At 38.7% G+C, this 25,605-nt stretch overlaps 7 protein-coding genes across 17 annotated transcripts; 2 read left to right on the plus strand and 5 right to left on the minus strand.

Moving 5' to 3' along the window:
* The first annotated feature begins 6 nt into the window (after positions 1 to 6).
* On the plus strand, positions 7 to 1,272 carry LOC100869859 (uncharacterized). Its single transcript, XM_012484168.3, has 5 exons — positions 7 to 331; positions 410 to 444; positions 512 to 688; positions 921 to 1,011; positions 1,071 to 1,272. The coding sequence occupies exons 1-5, from the start codon at positions 307 to 309 to the stop codon at positions 1,124 to 1,126; spliced, it is 384 nt and encodes a 127-aa protein (XP_012339622.2). The 5' UTR covers positions 7 to 306; the 3' UTR covers positions 1,127 to 1,272.
* On the minus strand, positions 1,058 to 4,791 carry LOC100869739 (uncharacterized). 3 transcript variants are annotated; one of them, XM_012484194.3, is made up of 13 exons: positions 4,570 to 4,769; positions 4,340 to 4,460; positions 4,141 to 4,271; positions 3,943 to 4,077; positions 3,712 to 3,879; positions 3,552 to 3,640; positions 3,310 to 3,487; positions 2,911 to 3,133; positions 2,675 to 2,836; positions 2,439 to 2,593; positions 2,030 to 2,265; positions 1,727 to 1,958; positions 1,058 to 1,677 (listed from the first exon to the last, which is right to left on the minus strand). In XM_012484194.3, exons 1-13 carry the CDS (start codon positions 4,628 to 4,630, stop codon positions 1,658 to 1,660), a joined length of 1,911 nt encoding a protein of 636 aa, XP_012339648.1. In that variant the 5' UTR covers positions 4,631 to 4,769; the 3' UTR covers positions 1,058 to 1,657. The 3 variants fall into 3 exon arrangements, with proteins under 3 accessions (XP_012339648.1, XP_003692143.1, XP_086758690.1); XM_003692095.4 differs by having other exon boundaries at positions 1,058 to 1,657; positions 4,570 to 4,767; XM_086902564.1 differs by having other exon boundaries at positions 1,058 to 1,958; positions 4,570 to 4,791.
* On the plus strand, positions 4,782 to 14,984 carry LOC100869621 (glutamate receptor U1-like). Of its 5 annotated transcripts, none has more exons than XM_086902567.1 (19): positions 4,782 to 4,921; positions 8,633 to 8,733; positions 8,840 to 8,923; positions 8,988 to 9,290; positions 9,553 to 9,659; positions 10,558 to 10,728; positions 10,801 to 11,045; positions 11,102 to 11,316; positions 11,385 to 11,641; positions 11,728 to 11,800; positions 11,913 to 12,480; positions 12,651 to 12,897; positions 12,974 to 13,281; positions 13,364 to 13,481; positions 13,563 to 13,793; positions 13,886 to 14,047; positions 14,125 to 14,337; positions 14,421 to 14,581; positions 14,664 to 14,984. In XM_086902567.1, exons 2-11 carry the CDS (start codon positions 8,644 to 8,646, stop codon positions 12,057 to 12,059), a joined length of 1,692 nt encoding a protein of 563 aa, XP_086758693.1. In that variant the 5' UTR covers positions 4,782 to 4,921; positions 8,633 to 8,643; the 3' UTR covers positions 12,060 to 12,480; positions 12,651 to 12,897; positions 12,974 to 13,281; positions 13,364 to 13,481; positions 13,563 to 13,793; positions 13,886 to 14,047; positions 14,125 to 14,337; positions 14,421 to 14,581; positions 14,664 to 14,984. The 5 variants fall into 5 exon arrangements, with proteins under 5 accessions (XP_086758693.1, XP_086758695.1, XP_086758694.1 ...); XM_086902569.1 differs by lacking the exon at positions 4,782 to 4,921 and adding an exon at positions 5,341 to 5,441; XM_086902568.1 differs by lacking the exon at positions 4,782 to 4,921 and adding an exon at positions 5,746 to 5,871.
* On the minus strand, positions 6,245 to 7,523 carry LOC105734948 (uncharacterized). The gene is made up of 2 exons (XM_012484219.3): positions 7,317 to 7,523; positions 6,245 to 7,243 (listed from the first exon to the last, which is right to left on the minus strand). The coding sequence occupies exons 1-2, from the start codon at positions 7,375 to 7,377 to the stop codon at positions 6,729 to 6,731; spliced, it is 576 nt and encodes a 191-aa protein (XP_012339673.2). The 5' UTR covers positions 7,378 to 7,523; the 3' UTR covers positions 6,245 to 6,728.
* Positions 9,079 to 10,558, minus strand: LOC116414050 (uncharacterized). 2 transcript variants are annotated; one of them, XR_015290579.1, is made up of 3 exons: positions 9,723 to 10,385; positions 9,529 to 9,636; positions 9,079 to 9,254 (listed from the first exon to the last, which is right to left on the minus strand). XR_015290579.1 is itself a non-coding variant. In XM_031915387.2 (3 exons), exons 1-3 carry the CDS (start codon positions 10,385 to 10,387, stop codon positions 9,630 to 9,632), a joined length of 453 nt encoding a protein of 150 aa, XP_031771247.1. In that variant the 5' UTR covers positions 10,388 to 10,558; the 3' UTR covers positions 9,417 to 9,629. The 2 variants fall into 2 exon arrangements, 1 of the variants encoding a protein (XP_031771247.1); XM_031915387.2 differs by lacking the exon at positions 9,079 to 9,254 and having other exon boundaries at positions 9,417 to 9,636; positions 9,723 to 10,112; positions 10,332 to 10,558.
* Positions 14,979 to 19,074, minus strand: Tsf1 (transferrin 1). Its single transcript, XM_012484195.3, has 9 exons — positions 17,874 to 19,074; positions 17,524 to 17,753; positions 17,102 to 17,405; positions 16,640 to 16,980; positions 16,305 to 16,555; positions 15,993 to 16,228; positions 15,622 to 15,901; positions 15,234 to 15,540; positions 14,979 to 15,162 (listed from the first exon to the last, which is right to left on the minus strand). The coding sequence occupies exons 1-9, from the start codon at positions 17,971 to 17,973 to the stop codon at positions 15,073 to 15,075; spliced, it is 2,139 nt and encodes a 712-aa protein (XP_012339649.3). The 5' UTR covers positions 17,974 to 19,074; the 3' UTR covers positions 14,979 to 15,072.
* Positions 18,988 to 25,602, minus strand: LOC100869378 (cilia- and flagella-associated protein 43). 4 transcript variants are annotated; one of them, XM_086902559.1, is made up of 16 exons: positions 25,463 to 25,602; positions 25,218 to 25,389; positions 24,874 to 25,145; positions 24,217 to 24,562; positions 23,814 to 24,144; positions 23,442 to 23,728; positions 23,114 to 23,383; positions 22,708 to 22,991; positions 22,421 to 22,628; positions 21,768 to 22,114; positions 21,132 to 21,581; positions 20,889 to 21,067; positions 20,217 to 20,821; positions 19,726 to 20,145; positions 19,538 to 19,642; positions 18,988 to 19,469 (listed from the first exon to the last, which is right to left on the minus strand). In XM_086902559.1, the coding sequence occupies exons 1-16, from the start codon at positions 25,486 to 25,488 to the stop codon at positions 19,149 to 19,151; spliced, it is 4,623 nt and encodes a 1,540-aa protein (XP_086758685.1). In that variant the 5' UTR covers positions 25,489 to 25,602; the 3' UTR covers positions 18,988 to 19,148. The 4 variants fall into 4 exon arrangements, with proteins under 4 accessions (XP_086758685.1, XP_086758684.1, XP_086758686.1 ...); XM_086902558.1 differs by having other exon boundaries at positions 23,808 to 24,144; XM_086902560.1 differs by having other exon boundaries at positions 18,988 to 19,485; positions 23,808 to 24,144.
* Between the last annotated feature and the right edge of the window lie 3 nt (positions 25,603 to 25,605).

Consider the following 25,605-nt stretch of genomic DNA (forward strand, 5'->3'; position numbering starts at 1 on the left):
CTATGCAGTAGAATGACTTAACAGGAAAATCCAATGTATTCGCATAGGAATTTTTATAGTCGTCGAGATCATCTCGCAACACTGATTAGTTGCTATTACTACTTGCTGCTCGCCAACTTTCCTCAACTTATCTATAGCTCAGCTATAAAAGTACGCGAACGATTCTTTCTGTTCAGTAAGTCCTTGATCTTATTATATTAAGGAAACTTAAATAAAAATAAAGTTTGAAAAAGAACAAAAGAGAGAAATAAGAGAAAATAAAAGTGATTATAAAAAATATAAAACGAAGGTGATTGATTAATCAAAATGTGGTTATTTTTTCTAATTTTAAGTAAGTATGCATCAAGTAAATTATGTTCCGTAGTAGCATGATATAAAAAATCAATTTATGAAAATGCATATTATGTAGCTATTACTTCGAAGAGTGTAATCGCATTTCCACAGGTAAGAAAAATTTAATTGTTTATTTCGAATCATTTTATTCGATTAATTATCATTTAATCATGTTAAGAACGATTTGACCGGTAACGTTGAAATTCAAACGTTACCTACCACGTTCGAAGTAGATGGATTTATTTTTGATGGACCAGCAAATAGACCATTACGGCAAACTACCACAACTGTAACAACTACTTCTACAGCATCAACAGTTGATCCTCAATTCGATCAGTGTGTTGCAACGTGTCGGGTGAGATAAAATATTTTTTCTTTTTTTCCTTTGATCATATATATCGTTGATATAAGGTCATAATTATACATAGTTATATATTCATTATCATTATCATAAATTTAATGATGTATATATTAACTCGTCATATCTTTAAAATATTCTCTTTCGTATCAAGTATTTCTTCTTAATTATATCAAAAAATTAAACAATATAATTCTTAGTGAATGAGAAGAAATGATAAAATTTTTAGACGACCCCCGAATATAATCCTGTATGTGGAACAGACCAAGTCGAGTATAATAATCCTGGGCAACTAAGCTGTGCATCTATGTGCGGAAAAGGTTAGAAAGATTAAATTTTCATTAATCTATCAAAAAAACACAAATATTGTTTGTTACAGATGTTTCATTAAGACATTATGGACGTTGCACGACTACGAAAATAAGAGGAAGATAACAGTTTGAATGTTTCGCTGGTCAGGAATATTAATATGCAAATTATGAATGCATTCTGTTTAAGAAGACTGTTTTAAAGCATAGTTACATAATTGTTTTTTCGTCGTCGTCTTGTTTCATTTTTAATACAAATTTTAATTGAAAATACTGCTTTTCTATTCATATATCCTCTCCTATCTATAGAATTGTATCAACTTAAGAAACGAATCGGAAGTGTATATGTGTATGTATGGATGTACGATGGTACGAAAGGTGATGAAAGGTTATATGTCAAGTTAATCATGAGACGCGGAGGAAGCATTGTGATCAGCCCATGTGACTCTTCGTGCAATTTCAAGATTTTTTCCGTGAATACCATAGAGATGTCTAGCCAAAATATTGGCTCTGTCCTCTTCTGCTCGTATGGCTGTACGTCTGTATTGTGCAATAGTTACTAGACAGCCAACGATAAGTGCGATTTGAATAATCAGTAAGATAATTAATAAGCTCAAGGCAAGACTAGCATCGATGCAAAGCAATCCGTCCATAGAATCTAAAAAGAAGAAAAGAAATCTAAAGAGAATTATCTGGAAATAAAGATAAAGAAATTTATTAAACTTACTTTCTCCGGTTATCAACACGGTATCGGGAGATACGTTCTCTCTTGAAGACAAACGATCAGCTGAAGATGCAACGGGATTTTGTACAATTATAGAGAGATAAAGCGGTAACTCTTCTGGTGTTTCATTTTGAAAATTTCGTGTCGCTTCATCATTATAAATCGAATGTGTATTCTCAGATTCGATAGATCGTTTTCTTCTTCCATAGGAAAGTTTATCGCCGTTGCAGACTGTCTGCAATACACGTTGATTCAATCATCGCGAATATTGTAAAATTAAAAAGCGCGGACGTAAAACTAACTTACCGGTGCACATTTTTGCAAACAAAATCGAACGATTACATTAAATCGGACTATCTGACTGTTGGGAAATTTGAAAGCGGTAAAGGTTGCAATCAAAGAACGACCATCGAGTGGATCTTTCGTGAGCGCTGGAAAAGTGGTTGAATCTGTAGGACATCCAACTTCGTTTAATAACAAATAAGAAGCATCACCCGAAGCGCTACTCGCTACAAGGTGACCGGCAGTGATATCATAAGGACCTATAATCATAAAATATAAAAAATTGTACGTAGGTATAGATATATATTTATTTTATTTACTATTCAAATTCGATTTTTTTTAAGAATGAAAAAATAAAAAATTTTATATTTTCAACTTATTTTTATGTCAGGAATCAAGCGTTTATGTATACAATATAATATAATTTGCTTACCGTTCGGTGGACTCAACTGAATTTTCAATATGAGCTTTTGTCCTAAATGCGTGACCATCGCGTCTCTCAAATTCTCGTCTAAAATTCTCATGGTGACTATTGGTACTTGCGAGGATACATTGACTATTGTCGAAGAGATTGGCGGTACTCCTGCGCTAAAAAACATAAAGAATGTATGTATCGTGAATAATTCTGTACAAATGATAAGATCACAAAAGCGAAAAGTAAGTTCTCACTTTGGATCGAGAAAACTGAAACTCGAATGAACGGTAATGTTTTTCGCTTCTGGTGGCTCTCGATCGCTCAATGAGCATCCTATCCTAATCGCTTGATCGCCGAGTCGTTGAACGATTGGATTAAATTGTACAACTATCGTCGCCCAGACCAATGGTCGTGTTCTACGATCAATTTATTTATTTCTATAAAATGGAGAACGCTTAAGAAAGTTTAGAGAAAATTGTTATCGACTTGCCGATTTCGATCGTCGACAGAAAAAGCGGGGTTCAGGCCACAATGTAGTTCGCCTTCATGGACTTTGTTCGCGGTTGGGATGGATAGCATCAACATCGTTTGATTACCGCCCGTACCTTGAACGCCGCAACTATCTGCATATCCATTCGAATAGATTCGGCCGAAAAAGGGATCGTTCGTTCTCAACATGATCGTCATCGTTGAATCATTACATTGTACCCTTACTGATAAGAAGAATAATGAAACATAAAAGCTATATAATGTAGACAAGGTGTTACAGTATTTGTGGGTCATCCTTGGAAAATCAATTTTTAAAATAGCTAGAATTAATTCTCTGAAAATGTTCTATAAATATCGTGACAATTTATGTACGTGATTCCTTTCATTTCGATTAACTTACAATCCAAACACAATTCCCGTTCTCTGTATATCGTTTTTGTAGCATCGATCAGCGAGCTAACCCCTAGACTAGTAGTATCTTCCGAATGTAACAGGCAAATTGGTTTACCGGACGAATTGTCGAACGTATATCCCCGACAAATGAAACCATCCATACTTGCGTCGCATCTTCTCTCGCACTGCACCGAATCGATCCATCCAATGAAACAAAATGTAAAGTACCGAAGAATTTCTTTAACTTACTTGCTCCTCGTCAAGATTTGATAAAGCGAAGTCCGAATATGGCAAAGAAACATTTTGAAATTCTGCATACGAACAGTATTCGCGATTAGCTGTAATAAAACAAATGGAGATGTTATTCGGTTCGATTTACGAAAACATTTTTTTTGAAATTTGTACTCACACAGGTTTCGACATTGATCTCGAAGATATTCATCTCTGTACATCGAGGCTCTGTACGCTCGAGGTCTGGTTCCACGTTCGTACAACGAGAGAGAACATCGGCCAAGCGCAGTTTCGTCGGATGAGAGAGGTTTCGATGTTCGGAATTGCGCGGATTCGCAACTTCCTCCTAAAAAAAATCGAGGCGATGTTTGACACTCATCGCAGATAATTCAAACTCAATGAATCTTACCTGTCTCTATACATTTTTCGTAACACTGGTTTCTCGTAATTGGATTGGGCAGATGCAAGGCGCTGGAATCTATCAACACCGCTCCCGGGCTCCTCTCCACTTGCCAAAGTCTATGTCGTGTGCAGCTTATCGGAACTAATTGGAAACAAAAAATTACAATTGATGAATAATCGTTTGAAGGTGATCGAACCCTCCTACCTCTCACGCAAACTCGATGATAAAACGTTGAATTCGGATCGGGTATCAACTCGTCCTCCTTTGCTTCTATGGCGTAACAGATACGTTTTCCAAAGTCTACTACGAATGCGGTACAATTTACACGCTCGCACCTGAAATGCATATATAACCAAAGATTTCGTTCTTTCATTTAGTTTTTCCGTCTTTTTCTTGGCATTACCTCTCGAAGCAGTATCTCGTTATTCCGTTCGAATTGATCGTACTAAAGAGAATTGTTTGCGAGTCAATCGTTTCTGGTCTAACGCCACCAATTTTTTCCCATGTAACGGCCGAGCAACAGTCTGTTGGAATCAATGGTAAATGAACCGTCGATAATAGAGATCGTGCGTGTTGAATTAAATATGTAGATATATCTAATAGAAATATATCTAATAATCCAATTATCGTCACCTGTTCTTGCGAGAAACCAGGAAAACACGATTCCTAGAAGAAGACGAGCGATCGTCGTCATGTTCGTCGCTCGTCTACCGCTCGCATCGCGTGTGCAAACGGTTCTCGAGCTTCGATATTGTGTGCCAAGGATTTTCACAAACGTTGCCTCGACCTGCACACGACGATCTACCGTCGGATCGCTTGCGTAATTGATCGAAAACGCTAAAAGATCTAACGGAATTTACGATTCCTCGTGGAATAACGTGCAATAAATGTAAATGTGTAAACGTAAAACGATAAAAGAAGCGCGAAACGTTGTTGTCAAGAGACTCGACAGGGTAGCGATCAGTACAGTAAACGGTCCATTGCGGTAAGTAGGAGTTCAGAAAATCGAGTACTTTGATCGAATTAATTCGTTCGAAAAACATGCGATCAAATTGCAATTTCACGACCAACTGACACACGCGGACGGAGATGCATACGCGCTCACCTGCATTGTTGCGAAAAGCGAATAGAAACGAATACGTCCGCCCGCGCGCGCACGGCGGTCCATGAACGAATAATCGCGATATGGTGTAACGCGGTAAAGTCTCTTTCAAATTAGTCAAAAGTTAATTTCGTTCGTTCCATCCGTCACATTTGTCACATTATGACATATATTTCTTTCGTCACTCCATAAAATTCCATTATATTTTTCATTTTTCAAAAATCTAGACACTTTTTTCATTGCATCATTCCTAATTCATTTTTATTTTAGGTTAATACGCATTTGCGAATTTGCTAGAAATTTACACATCCATCAAGACCATCCATTTCAAGACTTATTATTTTAAGTCAGAAAAAATTGAAAGAAGCTCAACTTCATTTAAAGTTTGAAAGAATATTTGAAGGCAAGTGATAAGTTCATATTGGTGAAGTGGTTTTAAGATATTTGAATATCGTGGAATTTGGGTAATCTGAGGTTATCATAGATTAATGGCGGAACCAGGCTTCGGTTGAACGCGCCTGTTCACGGACGTTTATGATCGTAACCGACAAAAAGGCTTGGTCGTCACGCGCAAAACGACTCGTCTCGGTGCATCGATGCTTATCGCGATTGGTCAAATATTTCCGGCCGTTCGAGCCGGCCATTCGCCGATTCGATTTCCCGGATTCCGTGTACGAACGGCGCACGATAACACGGTGCTCGTTTGGAAGCGTCCTTCGGTTTACGTAACCTACAATTTTACACATGTTCGTGTCTCTCCGCTGTTCTTCGATAAATTGTTTCTAACGAGGACGCTATGTTTTTCCAGCGATCAACGAACCGATTCTGAATCGGTAAATTTAGTAAATTTCTATTAATTCTATTGTAATAGATTGAAAGTTTTCAATCAAAGATTTAATAGTGTCTTTAATTTGAAACTTTAATATTAAATTATAAAAGAAAAATATTGTATTTAATAGTAACTGGTTAATTTACTGCTTCGATACTATAACAATTATTTTTATGATATTATTCGTCATTTATTACGTTATTATTGTTATTATCTATTATTTTTTCAATCATTTATGTTAATAAACAGAAATGATATAGATGGAATAATATGCATTATCATTCGAATATTAATCAAATTTAATTAAATTTTTTAAAAAATCTTTTTTTTTAGATAAGAAAGAAAAATGGGGAAAGAAACAATTATTCATTCCCGCATCGTTTTTGCAAACACTTTTAATAACAATGATGGATTAGATACTTACATACATAATACCCGCATTTTCTTGAACGATAGAGATGATTTCTCTCGTTGCTTTCTACAAATATTTTCGTAAGTCGAATGTAAAACAGGAAACATAAAGATAGGAAATGAAGAAAAGTGAATGTGCGGGCAGAAAACTTGTAAGATTCGTTCGTAAAAAGGTTATAAAATGAATATCGTTATTGAGCTATATAATATAAATGGAAGATATATAGATATTTATATTTCAATATATCTATGTTTCAATATAGATATTTTAACTAAAAATATATAAATAGAATTGCTTGAACAAGTTTATACTTATTGATTTATCAATTTTAATCTATTTATTATGTTGGCAAAATTATATTTCCTGCTTTTTCCATTGAAAAATATCACAAAAAAGTTAAAAAAAATTTCAGAATATACAATGGCAATGGGATTTAGAAATCAGGAGAATCACGTCTTGATGTAACCAAAAAGTTTCATAAGATAATAAACGTTGTTGAACAATTCGATTAAATCGTTCAAACGTGAGGGCAGAATGTTTAATTTTTTGATTTCATTGAGAAACCGAAGGAGCCAAGGAAGTGCTATATTTATTATAAACTTGTATATTAAATTTAATATTTGATTCGTGGTCCAGGATATTGGCTTGATAGCGACATTTGCAATCGATGACAGCAAGTAATTCATCGGATAATGAATCAAGTTCGATTCTTCTATGCCAAATATCGTTCTTCGATATTTTCGTTTTGGGTAATCGATTTTGAAATATGATTGCGTAAGATTATTGTTTGTCATTTTGAATTTGAACAAGTGACTTATTGTTTTGTCGGAGAGAATCGAATCGATAAAGCAAAAGATCTTGTTTATCATGTACGTCGATTGATTAACAAAATTCAACGTGAATTCATCAATGATGTCGCTCGAATTAGTCTGGACATTGTGATAGTTGTTCAAATTGTATTTCACTGTAACACGATCATGTTAGCGATTAAATTATAATATGGTAGATCGATCGATCGTTATATCTTTGATTCGTACCTTGATCTTCGCAGCACACATAGAAAAGTGTCAATAGTAAAAAAATAATCGAGGTATTCATGATTGTAAATCATTCAATCCGAATTGTAGATCCCACAAACTTCGACTCGACTTTCGATTCGAAAATTGGCAGATAGTAAATTTCTGCTTTTACCTTTTATCGGATCCTTGGCACGGCAAACCTATTATTTCGTTATCGATGATAATTTACTATATATAATTTGCATGTTTTGCGTGTCACACGATACACAAACGAACGGAAAATTGCATTGGTCGAAATATATTTTATAGGTTAATTTACTTGCTCTTATCGCGTTTAATCGTCGTTTATCACCGAAATCCTTCATCTAGATTTACGTCAGAAGGATAAATATATATATTAATAATGGATTAATCACGAAAAATTTACATTTACATCGTGTAATTCCAAAGAAAGATTCATCAAATTTCCATCGTTTCGATCATAACGTTATATTGACACGAAGCCAACAACTAACAATTAATCGAAGGAAATGAATTATTCGCATAAGAACAAGAAATACGAGGATCACAAAGGGATCGTTCGTGTTTGCTAATGCTAATGCAAATATCGCGTGTAAAGAGAATCGAATTCGAATCGACATGTAAAAGTCGATCGTGAGAAGATTCAAGGAAATAATAAAATTTGAAAAAGCCGCAAGAGATCATCGTTAGAAACGAGCGCAATTTTTCGTTCTCGTGATCGATTTCCATAAAGCAACATTGCTGCGTTTTAATCGATGTTGCGCATTAGGCAACTATCGCTTTAGAGGAGAAGTAGAAACCATTCGATTGTGATTCGATTGATCGATTGTTCGATCTCCTAGTTACTCGCATCCTATTCGATTGCAGATTTTCACTGTTCAGCCCTTTTATGGTAAACGATCAATTGACTTGAATAAAGAGTTACGTTTGAGTTTTGTTTGATTCTTGGAAATTAGTGGAGACTAAAATCAGTCGCGTGACGACCGCGAACGAGTGATACGAATTGATCTCGCGAATAATACGGCAAGATACATCATGACGAGTTTTCAATTTCGTACAACATTATTATTAATATTGTGTTCAAGCTGCGTGTATCTCGATATTTTACCAGTGGAAGCTGAATCTATTTTAATAAGACCGTACTACGTGTACGAAAATTTGATCAAAGGAGTTCACGATTACTTCAACAATACTTGCATCATACTTTTTCATGGCTCTTCAAAATTAAGAGAAGAGCAAGGTGAATGCATCGGTGATGATTGAAGGTAACGCATATCGGCGAAAATTGAAAAGTTGATTCGATTATTTTTCAGGTTTGCAAGAAATGGACGAACTTTTGACGCTTCAAACGCAATTTAGCAAATATTTTCACATTCGAACTGTGATCATGGATTTTCATATGTTCAAGAATCGGGTAGGATTCGTTGGAAATTATTTCCAATGAATTTAACATTGATATTTATTTAATTAACATTAAATTTAATATTAATAGATTTGAACGAAATGAATTATCATTTTAGGTAGAGAAAACTTATCATCACATCAAGAGGCCGTTGTTCGTGTTGTTGAACGATTTCGAAAAGATCAAGGAGCAATTCGTCTCGGTGAGTGATAATTGAAAATTAAATTAAAAAAATCCAATAAAACTGAAATGAAATATGATAATAGGTGTCCAAGTGGATCACGATGGCTTATCCGACATGGTTGCTGTTCCTGAGGGATGAGACTAGATTCGAAGAGTTTTTGTCAGACGTTTACATACCTTTCGATTGTGTTTTTATGGTGGCTCAAAGAGATTCACAAGGAACTGAAATAATTCAGGACGTGTATCGAATCGGAAAAGAGGATTATCTGAGGTCAATGACGTTCGGTATGTGGAATGCGAGTCATGGATTCCAAGGACCTTTTCTTGGTTTGTATCAACGCAGGCACGATCTACACGGGCATAACATAAGGGTGGCTGCCATTAACGTGAGTCAAAAAAAAAACAACAAAATGCGATCTTTTTCGCAAAGTGACGAGCGTATAGAGAAATATTTACTTCTAATTATATCATCAAAGCTTCATTCCTATTTTTTTGCAACATTAACATATATCTCGTGTATATATATAATATATTCAAAATATTATAAACATGTTTATCTCTTTCATATAGATAAAAGTTAAAAATTTCCCTATTTATTTTCTCGTCCCATAGATTAATATTTACAAATTTTTTTTCCCTTATTCATAGGATCCTCCTATTTCACGGATTTTCCGCGATGAGACTGGCCAACCATTTGGAATCTCAGGTTTTTTCGGCGAGGTTATTCAGCTACTGCAAAAAGCAATGAACTGCACGTCAGTATATCGGTCAACCGATTAATAATTTATTACTTATAGTTAAAGAAACTAATGGCATACCTATCGATAGGAACATCGCTCGATTGCGAACTCTCAGGATTGCATGCCGAGTCATCATGCGGATTGCACTTTATAGGAGCATCGCTTGCTTTTTTAGATTTCGATGTAGGCGCGATGTCCATTTTATCCTCCTGGTCTTTACACTCCTCTTTACACTTCTTGTCACATTTCTCTTTACACTCAGCCTCACACTCGGCTCTCCTTTTTATGCTACGCTCGCGTATTTCCTTCAATTGTCTGGCCGTTACCTTTCTAAAATACTCCTCTTGATTGGCAGCCGACCTCTCCTCGAACCATTCCCTCTTCCGACCATCACCGCTTCGACGATATCTTTCGTAATGGCGGTAAGGAATTATGACCGTTTGTTTGTTACGCCATATTGCCGTGCATCTGCCAAAGATAAATTCTATTAGACGTAGAATTTCCAATTGCAAAGATCTCTGTTGAAAGAATAAACATTTCAATGACGAATGATGCCACGACGGGGGATGAATTTCATCGAATTTTAACAACGTCATTTACAACAACGGATTGTGGTTATTGTCATTCGTGAGGTTATCTTTAATTAATTAGAGAATCATCATCATGTACGCGAATGAATTTACATACGACAGGGAATTTTCTCTAATGGGTTCCAGACATTTTAAAGCGAAACCGCGCAACATAGTTCCCGCGTCGACCGTCCTCGTATCCTTCCTCTCCTTTCTCGTCCTCGAGCGAAGTCCGTGGGATCGGTTTCGATTCACCGACAACTTCGCGAGGAAGTCGCGAAGTTTGACGGGTTAGGTTAGGATCGGAAAGGAATAAACGATGTATCATAATGGTGAGTTTTCAGGTTTTCCTACAAGGAAGCTGACACGTGGGGCGTCCAATTGTTGAACGGCACGTGGACAGGTTCGATTCGGATGTTGATAGAGGATGAGGCGGATCTGGTGGCCACCGAGATGATGATGTCTTCCGATAGGTTGGAAGTACTGAAATTCACGACTCCCATTTACACGAGCAAGTGAGTGGTCTCGTCCCTCTTTCGTTCCTTTTCTTTTTCTCTCCTCCTCCCTTTTTCTTTTTTTTGCTTCAGATGTCGCGTATACATCAGGAGACCCGACACGACAGCGGTAAAATGGAACGCATATCTGGCACCGTTCGCGTGGAACATTTGGAACGTGATAGCACTGACTATTGTGATCGTGACTCTCGCGATCGCAGGAATCGACGCCTTCTCGAGAAGAGTCGAGTGGCTCCCCTCGATCAATGGCAGGCCTTATTCCTCCAACGATTTGTTCGACATCCTGTTCCACGTGTTTGGCGTGTTCTGCGGACAAGGTAAGCGGACAAGATCGCTTCGATCGGTGTTTGTGAAAAAAATAAAATGAATGCAGGTATGGATCCGTCTTTATTGGATCCAACGAGGATGGTGCATCTGAGCGTCCATTTGACGGCGGTGGTAGTGATCGCGGCTTACTCGGCAGCTTTGATCAGTTACTTGGCTATCAAAACGTTCGTGATGCCGTTCACCACGATGGAGGGTTTACTCGAGGATGGTACCTATCGTTTCGCGGTCACTGCTAATTCGGCCGACTACAGTTTCTTTCAGGTAATGAGAGATTGTTATATTCAGAGATTGTTCGTTTGAAACAATTACGATTGTTTTCTGAACAACAGAATACGACCGATAACGTGCTCAGGATCATGTTCGAAGAGCTATTGACCAAGGAGACTGATCTGCCTGTGAATTATTTCGATGGTTTGGAACGCGTATGCCGGGAGAAGAATTATGCGTTCATGACGTTGGACAATATGGCTTCTTTGCTGCAAGAAAAAGTGGACTGCACTCTCGAACCTTTGGACGTGATAATGCAAACGACCATAGCCATGGCGATGCCGTTTCAAAGTCCTTACCGTGGCATTATCGACACCAAGTGAGAGTTGTACAATTGATTATTTCCGATTATTTTGCCTTCTGTTTAATCCTTTCTTTTTTCTCTCTCTCTCTCTCTATCCACAGCATTCTTTTATTGCGGGACAGCGGAATCCTTCAACGACTCCTCAAGATCGAATGGTCAAACGAGATTCGACGGGTTTGAATTTTTAATATTAAATAAAACAGATATATAATAATACTTTTCTCTAAGACAATTTCCCCTTCAATAATTCGCAAAAAAATTTCTTCTTCTGCTTCGTTTTTTTCAGACAAAAAAAGGGTGGAGCTCGGTAGAATTGGAAGACGCGGCACCGTTGCTCCTTTTTCTGCTCGCCGCCTATGCGATTACCAGTCTGCTATTGTTGATGGAGCGATTGATTTATCGAAATCGAAAACAACGATCCAAAACGAATTAGCCACGCATATTTATCGAATTGAATCATTCGCGCGAGTCGTCGCGTTCTTGAATATTCGTCCAAGATCGCACGTAATATATAAACAAAGGATCGAGTTGGCACGCGTCCGGACGAGTAAGCGACAGTTGTGCACACTTTCTTGTAGCGATCACGTAGAATCAAACTCGCGGCGAAACGACGAGGAAATGACGAGTAATTTATCCAAAACTGAAATATCTCATACAACGCGGAACAAGGTTTCCGTTGAAAGAAAGATCTCGTCTAAAGAAATTTTATTACCGAGTGGGAAAGAGAATGAGTGCCCTTCTGCGAAGAACGCGACGGCCGGTGGTAGAAAGGTGATTTTCATGGGTGATACAACGTGTCGAACGCAACGTGTCTCTTCAAGTTCGAACCGAGGGACCGAGCAGTCAAAAGAAAGGTATTTATTGTAATTTCAAAATTGATGCGTTTTCACAATAAAAAGTATGATTTCAAGTGATCTTTTTTCGAGATTTCGAATACCGTTGTGAATTTGATTTCCTACAAAAAAAAAAAACTAACTAGTAGTAATTAATTTTATCAATATTTCATTTACTGATTTTATAGTAGGTGTTTGAACGTTACTCAGCCCCTCAGTTCGAACAACGAGCTAAGAAAGGAAGTCTCGAATGAACGCAGCCGAACGAATCGTTCGCTTTGGAATGTATCCGGTAAAAAGATGCCATTTCACGTTCATTGCGACGATGCGAATAAAATTTCAGGTATATGCGATTCTCAAGCAGAAACGCATCCTATTTCCAACGTGACATCGGTCGATTTAATAGAATCGCATTCTACAAGAGGCGATCTGAAACAGGTAAAATCGAATCAAATTTTTCATCGTTTTCTTTTTATTGTATAACTTGTTTATTTATTTATTGTTTTTTTTTTAGATGGAATCGAGCAAAATAATGCAAAAACGATCCTCATTCGAATGTCGAAATATGATCGAACTTCCTCGGCTGTCTAAGATACCTTGCCGAGTAAAATCGAGTTCCGTACGATCGGTGCAAAAAAATAAACGAGTCATTCCGCGACGCTCGATTTCGATCGAGACTGCGACTGGTTCGCGTGCGCAACGTTTCAACTTCGACTTGACAGAGAAAAGTTTAATTGAAAACACAAGAAACATATGGAAATCGGAAAAATTCGGAAGCGGAGTTTCACAAGCTGGAAACAAGATAAAGGATAAAAGTAACGAGTATGAATTTTGAGTTTTATTTATTTTTTTTATTTTTCAATAAATACCTTCCAACACTTTTTAAGTAACTTTTTTTTCACAGAGAAAAAGCTGAGAAAAATGTAACGAAGAATTTCTCTAGAGAAAGTACATTGTCTGAAAGAGTGGCAACGCCTATCGATGGGCTACCCTCACCGCCAGCACCATTGACACCTCTTAGGGTAGAATCTTGCTTTTCTCTTGCAAATTATTTTCAATCTTTTTGCCTCGAATATTGATGAAGATGCCGATTGTTTATTAAGGTGATAAATCGACAAAACAATTTGAAAAAACTTGAATTCAACGAGATTATCCCACCCGAACGGAATTCTTCTTTCTGCGATTTGATGTTCTACATGGAGTATTTCGATGATACACCGATGATCGAACGTGAAAGGGAAGAGAGATCTCCACGATTATCGGCTAATTTTTTAACGAAACATATTAATCCCGAGCAGAGGAGATTAGTCGTTGCGTTTATGATACGCATTGGAGTAAGTGAAGAAATAATTGATCGAATGAATGCACGTTGATTTCACGACGAATCGATTTTCCTTTAAGAAAAATTTGATCTATATATCCGTAGAATCATTGTCGATTCCCGTCGTATATCGTGTATCAGTCGGTAAAGTTGTTCGATGCCGTTATGGACAAAATTTCGGTACAGACGATGTTCTTCCAATTAACGGCACTGGCTAGTCTGTGGATCGCTCTCAAGAAACAAGAAAATTATTACAAAATTCCAGCGGTAAGTAAAAAGATATAATGATGCCTGAATAATTAAAAAAGATTTTAATAAAATTATTTTCGATTTAATTTTTCCAGGCTAACACAATAGTGAGCCTTGCTCAGGATCTCTACACGGGAAGAGAGAATTTGCTGATGGTTTATGAGAGAAAAATATTGCATATTCTCGACTTCAACATCACATTTGCCGATGCATTTTCTCTATTCTCTCATCATCTGTTGAGTTGCATACGTTACATCGATATATCCAATGAGATGATTGTGTTTTTATATCATTGTGGCTGTTACCTGGTACAAAAAAAAATATTTTCTTTCATTTCTTTTTATCTTTCGATTTCTCTGACCGAGTCAAATCTGAAAAATAAAATTTTTAGATCGACATCACGCTGATAGATGAACATTTTTGTCGAATACCGGCAAGATTAATTAGCCTAACGATAATAGAGCTGGTGCTTGGTCTTATAGATAACACGCCCCGATGGTTATTCTGGAGAGGTTTGCTTTTTGCTATCATTCCACGTTCGCCGGACGATAAGTTAATATCGTTTTTTTTTTTATCTGCACGCGAGTTTTCTTAAAACTTAATTTTAATTATAGAATGTTGTGATTATTTCTAGGTTTCAAGATAAGGAGATCGATGAAACGCGTGTTTTGATGTTACGACGCGTGTTACATTCTGGACAAAATGTCCATGGCTTCGATATGGTGTACAAAAAATACAATCGCAGTAGATACGGTCGCATATCGCAATTTTTCCTGGAGCTGGTTACCAAACTGTCTTCTACAGAGATATATTTCGATCCGTAAATCGATTTTATTAATATCATTTTTATTTATTTTTATTGCTTATAAGTCAAAAAAGAGTGAGTGAGAATGAATGCGAATGAGAGATAATAATAAGATGGATCGTTGAAATAAAAATATCGATAGTGTCTGTTGCTATGGCATTTTATTTCAGCGTTTGATAATACGTCATCGTGTTTCGTGTTAAATATTTCACGACGAAAAGCGGCTTCCTTCGCAATTTTAAGCAGCACCGTAATTATTTTGCGTCTCCTGCCAATCGTTCCACCTGTTCCACGATTTGTTCACCGATACGAGATCTTTCGCTTCGTCCTGTAATCAAAAATTAGTTGGATTCTTTCTTTGATTGACAAGAAAAGAAGAGGAAATTTTTGTTACGTTACCTTGAACAAGAGATTCGGCCGATTGGACCAAGAACCAAACAAATGCAAAAGATCGGGTCGCTTTGAGTAAAGAGTACTGGCGGCTAATGTACCGTGAGTTAATTCCTCCAAGACTGTTGGGCTCTTTGCACTAGAACTGAGGATTACTCTTGGCGGTTCCAGTCCCAGATTGCATCGTTCCCATTCGTTGATTTCAGCGCGGCCACCATCCGGACAAATCAGAGCGAGATTTTTGCTCTGCACGCCTTCCTCGGATAGAGCGGTCAATGGTACGAACGCGACGTCTCCTTTGCCATCCAACAGACAACTAAAAATACCAAAAAAAAAAAAAAAAATTACACTCACATTGCAATTTGATCGTGGATCAGATTGAGCTTATTAAACTTACGAGAGAGCACCCTTTCCACCTCTGTATGTTTCCTCGTTGGTTGCTTTGCATTTGGTTGCCTGTCGGATTCGATCGTTGTTGCTTGCAAGCTTACCGACACATTGTTGGCATAATTTCGAATCGACCGATGCACCGGGTGCACACGATCCTGAGAAGAAATCGGCTGCCTCGTTCTCCGACTTTATCAGACCTTTGCGTTTTAATGTGTATATCGGTGCTGTCCAACCAGCAAAGTCATCCTTGTATCCACTGTGACAAGACTTTTTGTTCCTCAGATCCTCTGAAACGTAGAATAAATGGATACACTCGTGAAAATGTGTTTTGGAAAGAGGAATAATTGTATCAAAGAAACACGGAATGCCATTTCTTACCCAATTTGTTTATCGAGCTAGACTTGGAAACAACTGCCACGGCTGGCCTTTCATTGAAATTCGTTGAGCCTGGTCCATACGATTCTGCGATTATGGGAACCGCGTTATATTCCTTGGTCGCCCGAAGAACCGATCCTCCGCTGACAACCGTCAAATCCGCGTTATCTTCCTTGATAGCTTTCAAGCAATCGTCTTGACTCTTTTCTAGCGTACAATCGTATTTGGGCCTCACGTCCCTGATGAAATACGGAGATAACGATGAGAAGATGATGTTATTGACAAGAAGCAAAATAATATAGAATAATACGTTACCTGGAGTATGCTGCCCTGGTAAAAGCTTTACACTTTTCGAGATCCCCTTCGCTCCAGGTACACCAACGAATGATCTTGTCCGTAGCTCCAGAATTCCTTTCAATCACGTCTAAGTATTTTGCGTTTTTCAGATGATTCTCGGGCAATACTGGCGGTGCAGGAACGGCTAAGGTTTTTTCGTTCAGTAACATAATGTCTTTCCACCAATCTGCCTTCTCTTCTTCTCCCAATTTACCAAGATCAGTCAATTCCTGAAAGATTTATCACGCAAATTATAATGATTTATCGGACAGAAAAAGAAAAAGAAGAAAGAAAGGAGAAGAAAAAAAAGAAACCTTTTGAACCGCTTCTATGTTGTTCACTCCATTGTTAGTCATGTATCCTTGCCAAGGTCTGGCAGCCCAAGTGCATGGTTTCGTGTTCGCGTCTATAGGCACTTTGCTGCCATCTGGACAGAAATATCTGTAATCTGCTGGGTTTTCCGATGTCGGAATCGCGGGCGTTACACCAACTGGTAAGCCGAAGAAGCGTTTCACGTAGATAACCTTAGTCCAAGCAATTTCTCCGCCATTATGCGCCAGACATCGCAAAGCACCTTCGTATCCTGAATATATGTCTGGATAATCGCAAACTTCTGGTTTTTCGCAGAGAGCGCACATATTCGAATAAGTTTCCTCTGTAAAGTTAAACACAAAATAATCGATAATAGATCCAATTCAGATTCGATCGCTTAATATTAGCTTATGATATAGGTCGAAGAAGATTAATTCATCGATATTAACGAAAAGGAAGCTTACTCAATCTATGATTGATCGCTGGATCTGGAGACCAGGTGCCAACCAAGCATCCTTTGGAGAAGAGGGAGCTCAAAGCGCGCAGCTCGTTCTCGCGAGCTGAATATTCCGGATCGTGGAGATTATTTAATATTCCCATAGCGGTGAGTTTGGTGATCGGTATTTTGTAACCAACATTGCGACCCACACCGGTGTGACAAGACTTTAATCCGCGCAATCCTTGCACATTGTTAAGTGGCAAATCTTTGTGTATCACAGCCACTGCTTCGTAACGATACGGTGCATGCGGTTCCTCCTTTGTTCTCACCTTTCATTAAAAATGCAAGTATATTTATATATGAAATCTCATCTTTTCTTGAGGAATAACTTTATAAATTTTAGAAATGTATTATGAAGAAGAAACGAAGAGGAAAGGGAAAAAATACCTGTTCGATAACATTGTAACCAGCATTTGATGCCAATTTATTATTCTTCACCGCCAGATACATATCTTCCGGATCGACGGCTACCACATCAGCCTCTTTCTTTCCAACTTTTTCGATACATTCGTATCGATCGCGGCCAGAAATACAGGAAACTGGAATCCCTTTGACAGCGGAATCTTTTTTCATGTCATCGCATTCCTTCGAGTATATTTCAGGGACGCATATCGTAACTACGATAACAAGACAAAATACATCAACTTTAATAAAGAAGTTTGGTTAAAAAAGAATTCTCGAAGAGAATCTTTAAAAAAAATAATATCTCAATTCGTTATTTACGTGTTTCTACTTACAGATTCGTCCCGAGGAATCCTGTGCGGCACTGACAAAGAGGATCGAATTGACGAAAAGTACGACGACCACGAGGGTCCAAATATTGCATCGGAGCATCATCTCCGAAGCGTTAATCAACAACGTCGCCGAATACGAAAATTAAGAAGTGGACAGATGAAAGACTCGCGATAAACTATCTTGCCGTGACTGTAGGAGGCAACTTTCCGTTCCTCCTTATATATACAAGAGTGTTTTTTTCCTCATCTTGGCACCTGAGAGGGGAGTGATCAGAATTGAGATAGACGATCACGTCGCGGCTCTATCATCCTCTCTCTCCCTCTCTTTCTTTCTTCTCCCCCTTCCTAATCCCCTTCACCTTTTCTTCGTTTTTCTTTTTTCTCTCTGTCTCTTTTCTGTGCCTCCTCCTCTTCAGGAGTGACACTCGATGCGCACAAATCACCGATTCGCCCGGCTCCGCGCGGTCTCCTTCTTGGTCATTTGTCGTCTCATTTTTCCGAATCGTGCACACGTATTCGTTTTGCGATGCGACATCAGGTTTATGAGTTAATCGACGACAAGGACAAGCGTATACGTGATCGTATCGCGGATAAAACGATTGGCCACCATCGTGTCACGGTGTGCGTGTGCAAAACGAGACGTGAATTTTCTTTGCGTCAAGATAACGACGATTCTTTGACCAGTATCTTTTTCAAAGGAGAAAAGACACACAAAGTTCGTACCGTGCGAAAAATAGCATAAACAAGCGGCTTGATAAGCCGCTTGACCTGTGCACTCTCTGCCATTTATCATCCCTGCGTTGCGTTATCGTGAGAGAGTGAGCGCGTTTGCTGTTTATACCGAAGGAAATGTTTTTTTTTCCTTCAGCAAAGAGGAAAAGACGAATAATGTGTTCGGGGAATCCCGTAATATTATCGCTTGGGAAAATCCTTGTGATTTTAAAACAGGGTAAATATATAATATAAATATATATAAGAATAATATATATATATGGATAAAATTAATTAGATTAAATAAATTTAATATTATCCGAGTATATGTTGAAGTTTATCCAGATAATATATACATATACATATTTATGTATCACAGTGAGTGAGTTGGAAAGAAGATAAGGGATGTGATTCTGATTGTTTTTTTTTCCTCGATAGTTCCAATACATTCGTTAAGAATAAATCGAAGTTACATATTTGAAACTTTCATATCTATAAATAAAATTATATAACTATTTTGCTATTATGCCATCCCATTTTTTCAACTCTATATTATAACTCTATATATTAAAGTTTAAACTTTAAAGTTGGATAAGTTCGCAACTTAGAGATCTCCAAGATATTTTTAAGAATAGACAATCGTTCGAAATTGTCTCGAATCTGACGCGCGAGACGCGCCCTTTTTCTTATCGCTCGGATTTTACGTGTTCTAAAAGCGGCGACATTTAATCGCAGCGGATCTCGTAACGCGGTAATAAACTCGTCTCTTTGGATCGACGATTGGTTAATCTTTATCTCGGAACAAGCGTTTCTTCGTTGCCAAATCCGTATCTCCTTCGTAATCTTTTCCAACCTGACCTTTTTTCGTTCTGTCACGCTCCGATGCCACTGAAACGAAAATCCTCTATTCACAAATTTATTATACTTCGACAAATTTGGTTTCAAGGATCGCTCACCGCCTGCTGGATACGTAAAAGATTTTGAATTCGAGTATCCTCATCTTTCAACGACAATCCCTGACAATTCATACGCTGGCAACATTCGCGTACAATTCTGCTTACCTAGGAAATTATTTACATTTTATTTACATTTGATTTAAATAGAAAAAAAAACTACTTAATTCGAAAGATTAAAGATATTATACTTTAACCGAATCGAGATCTTTTGCGTTTTCCTGCAACTCTTCCATTCTCATTTTCGCGCAAGCGTGATGCCATTCCTCGAGCGAAACGAGTTCCTTTATATTCGCGAGTCGTTGTTGTGCGACCGATCTTTCTCGTTCAGCCTTCGAGATCGCTTGATTTACGCGACTCAATTCTTCCTGCGATATTACAACCGCATCCTGCCAGTCGGATTTTGGACAACCCTTAGCTCTAATTCGAAGTTGTTTCATTTTCAAAAGCAATGCGATTTCTCGATCATTGGTCAGATCAGACAGGGACTTTTCCAATTGTTCCAGTTTCTGTTTGCATCGTTCGACTTTGTCTCGACTCGTGGAGCACATGTTTCGCAGAAACGCCAAGCTTTGTTCCGCTTCTGCCAGCTCGATCGCGCAACTGTTCACCTTCGAAATTAATAGCATAATAGAATGTTACTTTTTTTTTTTTTAAATTAATCATCTTTCAATTAGTTTACCTTCGTCTCCGCTTCCACTTTTAACCTTCTGAGACGACAAAGCAGGCGCCAGTGGTCAGGCTCGAGTCGACGCGACAGCCCTTCCGGCATTGCCTCCAATTCGTCGATTGCTCGCAAATAGCTGGAGCATTCTCGAGGTAAGAGGTCCGAGTTTCGTCGCTCGATCACGCAAAGAACGAATTCGGCGAGGAACGCGGGCGACGTGCCGCATGGCCCACCAGCCAACACCCTCGGTCTCTTCCGGTACTGTCGAAACAGATGTTCCACCATCGATGGCTTCAATTCTTTGAATTCAAATCGAAATTTATCCTCGAGCAATTTGTCACGTTTTCGCGCATTTTCGTAGCTGATTCTCAGCTCGGCGACACCCGCCTCGAACAAATCCCGCTCCTCGGCAAGGGTGCGCGCCTCTTCCATCGCGGAAACTAGTTCCGCGTCGATCACGCGTCGAATTTCTTGTTTCGTTCCAACGATTTTTCTGCGTCGAAGAATTTCTTGCATTTCGAACAACTTCTGCGAGAGTATCGATCGCTCGACTCGCATCTTTTCCGCGGCCAAATCGTTCAGCTCGTCGTCAAAAGATTTGATACCCTTCGAGAATTCGTCTGAAAAATAAGATCATCGTGGTATCATTCGTTTTTAAAAATAACTATATGTAATACGTGAATACACCTCTGAGCCTTTCGATCTCAGATTCTAACATCAATTTGTACTTTGCTCGATCAATTTCTCGAGCCCGAATCTTCTCCTCGTACGATTCGATCGAACGAATATCTTCCTCGGTATAAGCGGAAGGATCTTTTCGAAGGCAATCCGGTTTTGGAATTCTCCTCTTCGCATTATGTTCCAATCTGTGAAATGCGAAATTACGAATCAAGGACACGTATTTCTACATACAAGCTTTAAATCTCTTACCTAACTTCTAGAACACCATCCATCATTCTATCGAGCGCCTTTTGATAAAAGTCTTCAACTTTCGACCCGATCTCCGTGGATATTTCTTCGCAATCAATATTTTCGTCCAGTTTATTCGGTCGAGCGCAATCGTTTGAATCCTCGTCTCGATCGAAACTATCTTCCAATATCTCCTCTCGATGCCAATCCGGAGCTTCGAAGAGGCTCGAACTCGCGTCCACGTTGAACACATTTTTCAATTCAAGAACGAGACGTTTCGTTTCTTTCACGCGTTCGGTTATCGCTCTCATTTCCCTTTGCTTCGTGAATCGTGTCTTTTCGAACCGTTCGTTGAACTTTTCCTTCAATTCTCGCTCCCACTTATCCGTAACGATACAAGTTTCGAAAACGTCCACGAAGTCGTGACAATTCTCGGTGTCCGTCGTTTGTTGATTTTCCTCTTTCTTCAACCTAATCGTGATATAGTCAAACTTCTTTTTTTTTTTTTTCTAATTTTTCTTTTCTAAATTTTTTTCTTAAACAAGCAATAAAAAAGAAAATTAGAGAGAAACAAAGAAAGAACGATGATCCAATATTGAAACGGAAAATTTCAAGGATCATATACAACATATATTTTTAAGATTTAAGATAAGATACCTGGATACCAGTTCCCTCGTTTCCATCGAGAATCGACACGGAGACCGAAGTTCCGCCTCTCGAGGCGTTAATTGCATAAGTGGATAATTGGTGACCTTCGATCGATAAAAGAACGAATAAATGCTTCTCGGTCGAGAAATTAATGAATCCAGGAATCGTTCGCGCAAGTAACGAGTCGAGCGTTGTAATTGCGCGATCCGTTCCTCCGCGTCTCTGACCAGTTGCCTCTCCTTTGTCTTGGCCGCTTCTAGCGCGAGTTCTCGACCCTTCTTGTTCACGTCGAACGCGGAAATCGGAAGACGTGTACTCGGTGGCGCCTTCTCGTTCTCGTCGAGCAACGTTTTCACCTGTCATTCGATAAAACAAGTACATTATTATACATACCATTATATTAATTATATTAATTGCACATTCTTCAAGGATATCAAGATGATTCTAATTAATGATCTTGAATTAATAAAGACATTATCTTCTTACTTCATTCCATGGCGGATTAATTTCTTCAATTTTTCTTTTACATTTACTCGACTCTCCAAAATCATATCAACATTCATACATAATCTATCTATCAGCGTGAAAGAATCAAAAGACGATACAAGAGATCGTGATTAGAGAGAAAAAATTGGAAGGCGTTATTGTTGATAGACATTCACCCGACTCTTCAACTCGTCCCAATCTTTAAGAAGAGAGAGACGCGTTGTCAAAGCTTCTCTCTCCTCGGCCATCAATTGTTTGCGAATCGCCTCTTCGATCCACGTCTCTGCCTCCTGATCCTCCTCCACCTCGATCGTGTCCACCCGTTCGATTTTTCTCCCTTCGTAGCTGGTCGTCCTCGGATCCCGTGCATCACGTCCAAGCATCCTAATCGTGACAGAACATGGTCGTTAAATGTCCTCATCGATTGGTCGAGGGAAACAAAAAAAGAAAAAAAAATCGAAACCGGTAAGGTGACTTGTTGGCGACCAGATCCCCGTTCCTTCCCAATGAGACGATCGCGTCGTCGACGAGTGTGGCGAATCGACAGCCACCTTCCGCTCGATGATGCGCGGCGAACAAGTTGAATACCCGCCTTAAGTGGTCACGGTCTCTGTGCACGATCAATCCATCGAAGCCGCAGGTAATCAGATTTGGAGAATCGTGAAATTTTGAGCGATGAATGACGATCCCTCTGGTTTGGTGAAGCGAGGGTAGAGCTTCTACGAGAAGCGCATCTTGAAAATTTGCCTATAAATTTTTTGGCCAATGATCCTTATAGTTTATACAGTTTTTTGAAATAAATTGTTATTTCTTATTTTAATTAGGAACCACATTAAAAGCTGTCTGCTACAGAATAGATTGTTTTTTACCTTCAATTCGATCCGATGCAATTGTTTAGTGAGATACGGAATTCCGATTATCTCGAGGCTCGATTCTCTTCCATGGTGAAGGCGTTCGAAGGAAGAGAGAAGCTTGATCGAATGATCTGCGTTCTCGACGTAGGGATTTCGATCGAACAATTGGCACGAGTACACGACAATCTCGTTTCCAGCACGAGGATCGTTTGATTTTTCGTTTCCAACGAGAAACAATACCTTCGCGGAACGATCGTCCATTTCGTGGATCAGAAAATCGATCATCTAAAGAAGAGAGTCTGTGAGTCAGATGGATTCAAAGCTCGTGCAATTGATAGCTTGCCTTTCGCCCGAGTTGTAACCAAGATGTCACTCTCACACGCTTCTTGGACTCGTTCGAGACGATGCACACTTGTAAAAGAAACAATCGACCGATTTGAAACGAGGCAACGCCAAATAAACGGCCTTTTTCGGAAAATTTAATGCGATCCAAGGCTTCCCGTTGAAGGTGAACGCACGTGGTGATTCTTGGACTACGCGTTGTTGTCGACGAGTCGATGAGAAGACAATTTCCTGCGACACTGCAGCTTATCGTAATCGGTAAAACAGGATGCGAGGCCAGGTCGGCAACTGTGAGACAAAAAGTTGCTCTCGTTAGAATGCTCTCGTAACTGTTTTAAGAATTAACAAGTAACTATTTTTCATCCACCTTTACCATGATGCGCCAATAGCGTAGACGGACAGGCAAGATTGCCAGTCTTAACATCGAGAATCGCGAATCGACCATCTTGATCCAAAGTTCCCAAATACGATTTTTGCAACGAAACTATATTAACGTACTTTACATTCTTCTGTATCACTAAAAATTCGAGTCGAGGATTATCGCTTGATACGTCAAGCAATTCATAGAGATCCCCATTTTCCCCGAGGATCAATATCCTATCGTGAGATGGATCACTTTCCGCGTGCCTCGGATACGAAGGCAACAAAGTCTTCCAAACTGTTTTCCACTCATCGTTTCGATCTTTTCGCGATTTCCTGTAAAACTAACAGTTAGAAGTGAATAGATATCCGTGAATAGACGTTATATATTTCTAATTTAAAGATACGTGTTATACCGTCGCTTGGATGCGATGATTCGACGTAGATACGAGTAACACGCCATCGGCGTGACAAACTAGGTTAGGATTCTTGTCTAAAGGAACGTGATCGAAAGAAGAAGCTTGGACCACCGTTCGAATCCGACGTTCCTCTTCAAAATCGACGGACCAAACGTTGCCATACTCGTCACAGCATAATAAACTTCCATCCTCAAACCAGGAACAAGAGACTGGGATACGTTCGAAACACGTTTCGATTGGAAAGAGGCGAACAGTTTTCGAACAGGCCAACACCCGATACACCGATAGCATACCGGTGGATGTCACGAATTGTGTCATCAGCTGGGAGGAGTCGGTCGAACACCTGTTGAAAATTGAACGAATAATTTTATTCTTCATATTGTTTGATTGTTTTGTAAATGAAAAAAAGAATTTTACCTTTTACGGTTATATTTAAAAAATATTCGCGTTTAATTATATTCTATTTAAACATCACGGAATAATCAAAGTAATTCTACTTAAATACTATTCATAGAACATAAATGAAACTACTTTGATTATTCTGCGATATTTAAATAGAGCACAATTGAACACAAGTATTTTTTAAATCTAAAAGATCAACTTCTTTTTTTTTTATTTACAAAATAATCAATATATTCTATGGATAGTACTTACGCGATTCTCGTGCAATTAATATCAAATTTTGTCACGTCCATCCCGTTTATTTTTGTCAATCGTTCACCCGTTCTCCAATTCCAGAGTAGCAAGCAGAAATCGGGATAAGTTCCTTGACCAATCAGATACTCAGTACCAGCAAACGCACAGCACAAATAGCCAACCTCTTCCTCGCTTCCGATGCACCGACTTATCCTTCGCATCGTGGGATAAGCGAACACCGAGATCCTTGGATTGCACTTCCTCTCGACCACGGAGAAAATGGGTGCCACCTGCCGATGCAACGTACGACACGTTTTCACTCCTTTGTTTATTCATACCAAAGCAAGACAAAAGCGACTTACCGAAAGTCCAGCGAGGCAACACGCGCCGTCTCCTCTCTCGCCGCCATCGAATCGCTCAATTCGTGTTTCTCTGCATTCAAATTCGTGAAAACGGATGTAGATACCAGAGGCCATCGCGATCGCGTTCTTACCGACCAAGATAAAGTCCCGACAGTTTCCAAACCTGATCCATCTGGTATAAAAAGAGATCACCATAAAAAGAGATCTAATCAAAATAAAGAAAAGAGGATGATATTATTACTTACGAGGTCTTAATCGTTTCTAACGACATGATTTTGCCAACAATATGATTATCGATGCCGATTAATAATACCAATCTTCACAAATTAGATTTGATAAAATAAATAAAAATACTTTCTCCAGTTGATTACTTTTCTTAGTTAATCAG

Source organism: Apis florea, unplaced genomic scaffold (genome assembly GCF_048593485.1).
Source record: "Apis florea isolate Af1SG1 unplaced genomic scaffold, ASM4859348v1 contig_2272_pilon, whole genome shotgun sequence".
NCBI classification, from domain to species: Eukaryota; Metazoa; Arthropoda; class Insecta; order Hymenoptera; family Apidae; genus Apis; species Apis florea.

Coding starts and splice junctions, on each gene's coding strand:
- LOC100869859 (XM_012484168.3), top strand. CDS start 307: ATGTGGTTATTTTTTCTAATTTTAA. Junction 332..409: donor GTTATTTTTTCTAATTTTAA/GTAAGTATGCAT, acceptor CATATTATGTAG/CTATTACTTCGAAGAGTGTA. Junction 445..511: donor GTGTAATCGCATTTCCACAG/GTAAGAAAAATT, acceptor AATCATGTTAAG/AACGATTTGACCGGTAACGT.
- LOC100869739 (XM_086902564.1), bottom strand. CDS start 4,630: ATGACGACGATCGCTCGTCTTCTTCTAGGAATCGTGTTTTCCTGGTTT. Junction 3,880..3,942: donor CGAAAAATGTATAGAGACAG/GTAAGATTCATT, acceptor GATTTTTTTTAG/GAGGAAGTTGCGAATCCGCG. Junction 2,594..2,674: donor TTCAGTTTTCTCGATCCAAA/GTGAGAACTTAC, acceptor TATGTTTTTTAG/CGCAGGAGTACCGCCAATCT.
- LOC105734948 (XM_012484219.3), bottom strand. CDS start 7,377: ATGAATACCTCGATTATTTTTTTACTATTGACACTTTTCTATGTGTGC. Junction 7,244..7,316: donor TGTGTGCTGCGAAGATCAAG/GTACGAATCAAA, acceptor ATCGTGTTACAG/TGAAATACAATTTGAACAAC.
- LOC100869621 (XM_031915376.2), top strand. CDS start 8,355: ATGACGAGTTTTCAATTTCGTACAACATTATTATTAATATTGTGTTCA. Junction 9,291..9,552: donor TAAGGGTGGCTGCCATTAAC/GTGAGTCAAAAA, acceptor CCTTATTCATAG/GATCCTCCTATTTCACGGAT. Junction 11,642..11,727: donor CGTGGCATTATCGACACCAA/GTGAGAGTTGTA, acceptor CTCTATCCACAG/CATTCTTTTATTGCGGGACA.
- LOC116414050 (XM_031915387.2), bottom strand. CDS start 10,387: ATGTTGCGCGGTTTCGCTTTAAAATGTCTGGAACCCATTAGAGAAAAT. Junction 10,113..10,331: donor ATTAGAGAAAATTCCCTGTC/GTATGTAAATTC, acceptor TATCTTTGGCAG/ATGCACGGCAATATGGCGTA.
- Tsf1 (XM_012484195.3), bottom strand. CDS start 17,973: ATGATGCTCCGATGCAATATTTGGACCCTCGTGGTCGTCGTACTTTTC. Junction 17,754..17,873: donor GGATTCCTCGGGACGAATCT/GTAAGTAGAAAC, acceptor TTGTTATCGTAG/TTACGATATGCGTCCCTGAA. Junction 16,556..16,639: donor ACATAGAAGCGGTTCAAAAG/GTTTCTTTTTTT, acceptor TAAATCTTTCAG/GAATTGACTGATCTTGGTAA.
- LOC100869378 (XM_086902558.1), bottom strand. CDS start 25,488: ATGTCGTTAGAAACGATTAAGACCTC. Junction 20,146..20,216: donor AAGTGGAAGCGGAGACGAAG/GTAAACTAATTG, acceptor TTAATTTCGAAG/GTGAACAGTTGCGCGATCGA. Junction 19,643..19,725: donor AAGATCTCGATTCGGTTAAA/GTATAATATCTT, acceptor ATAATTTCCTAG/GTAAGCAGAATTGTACGCGA.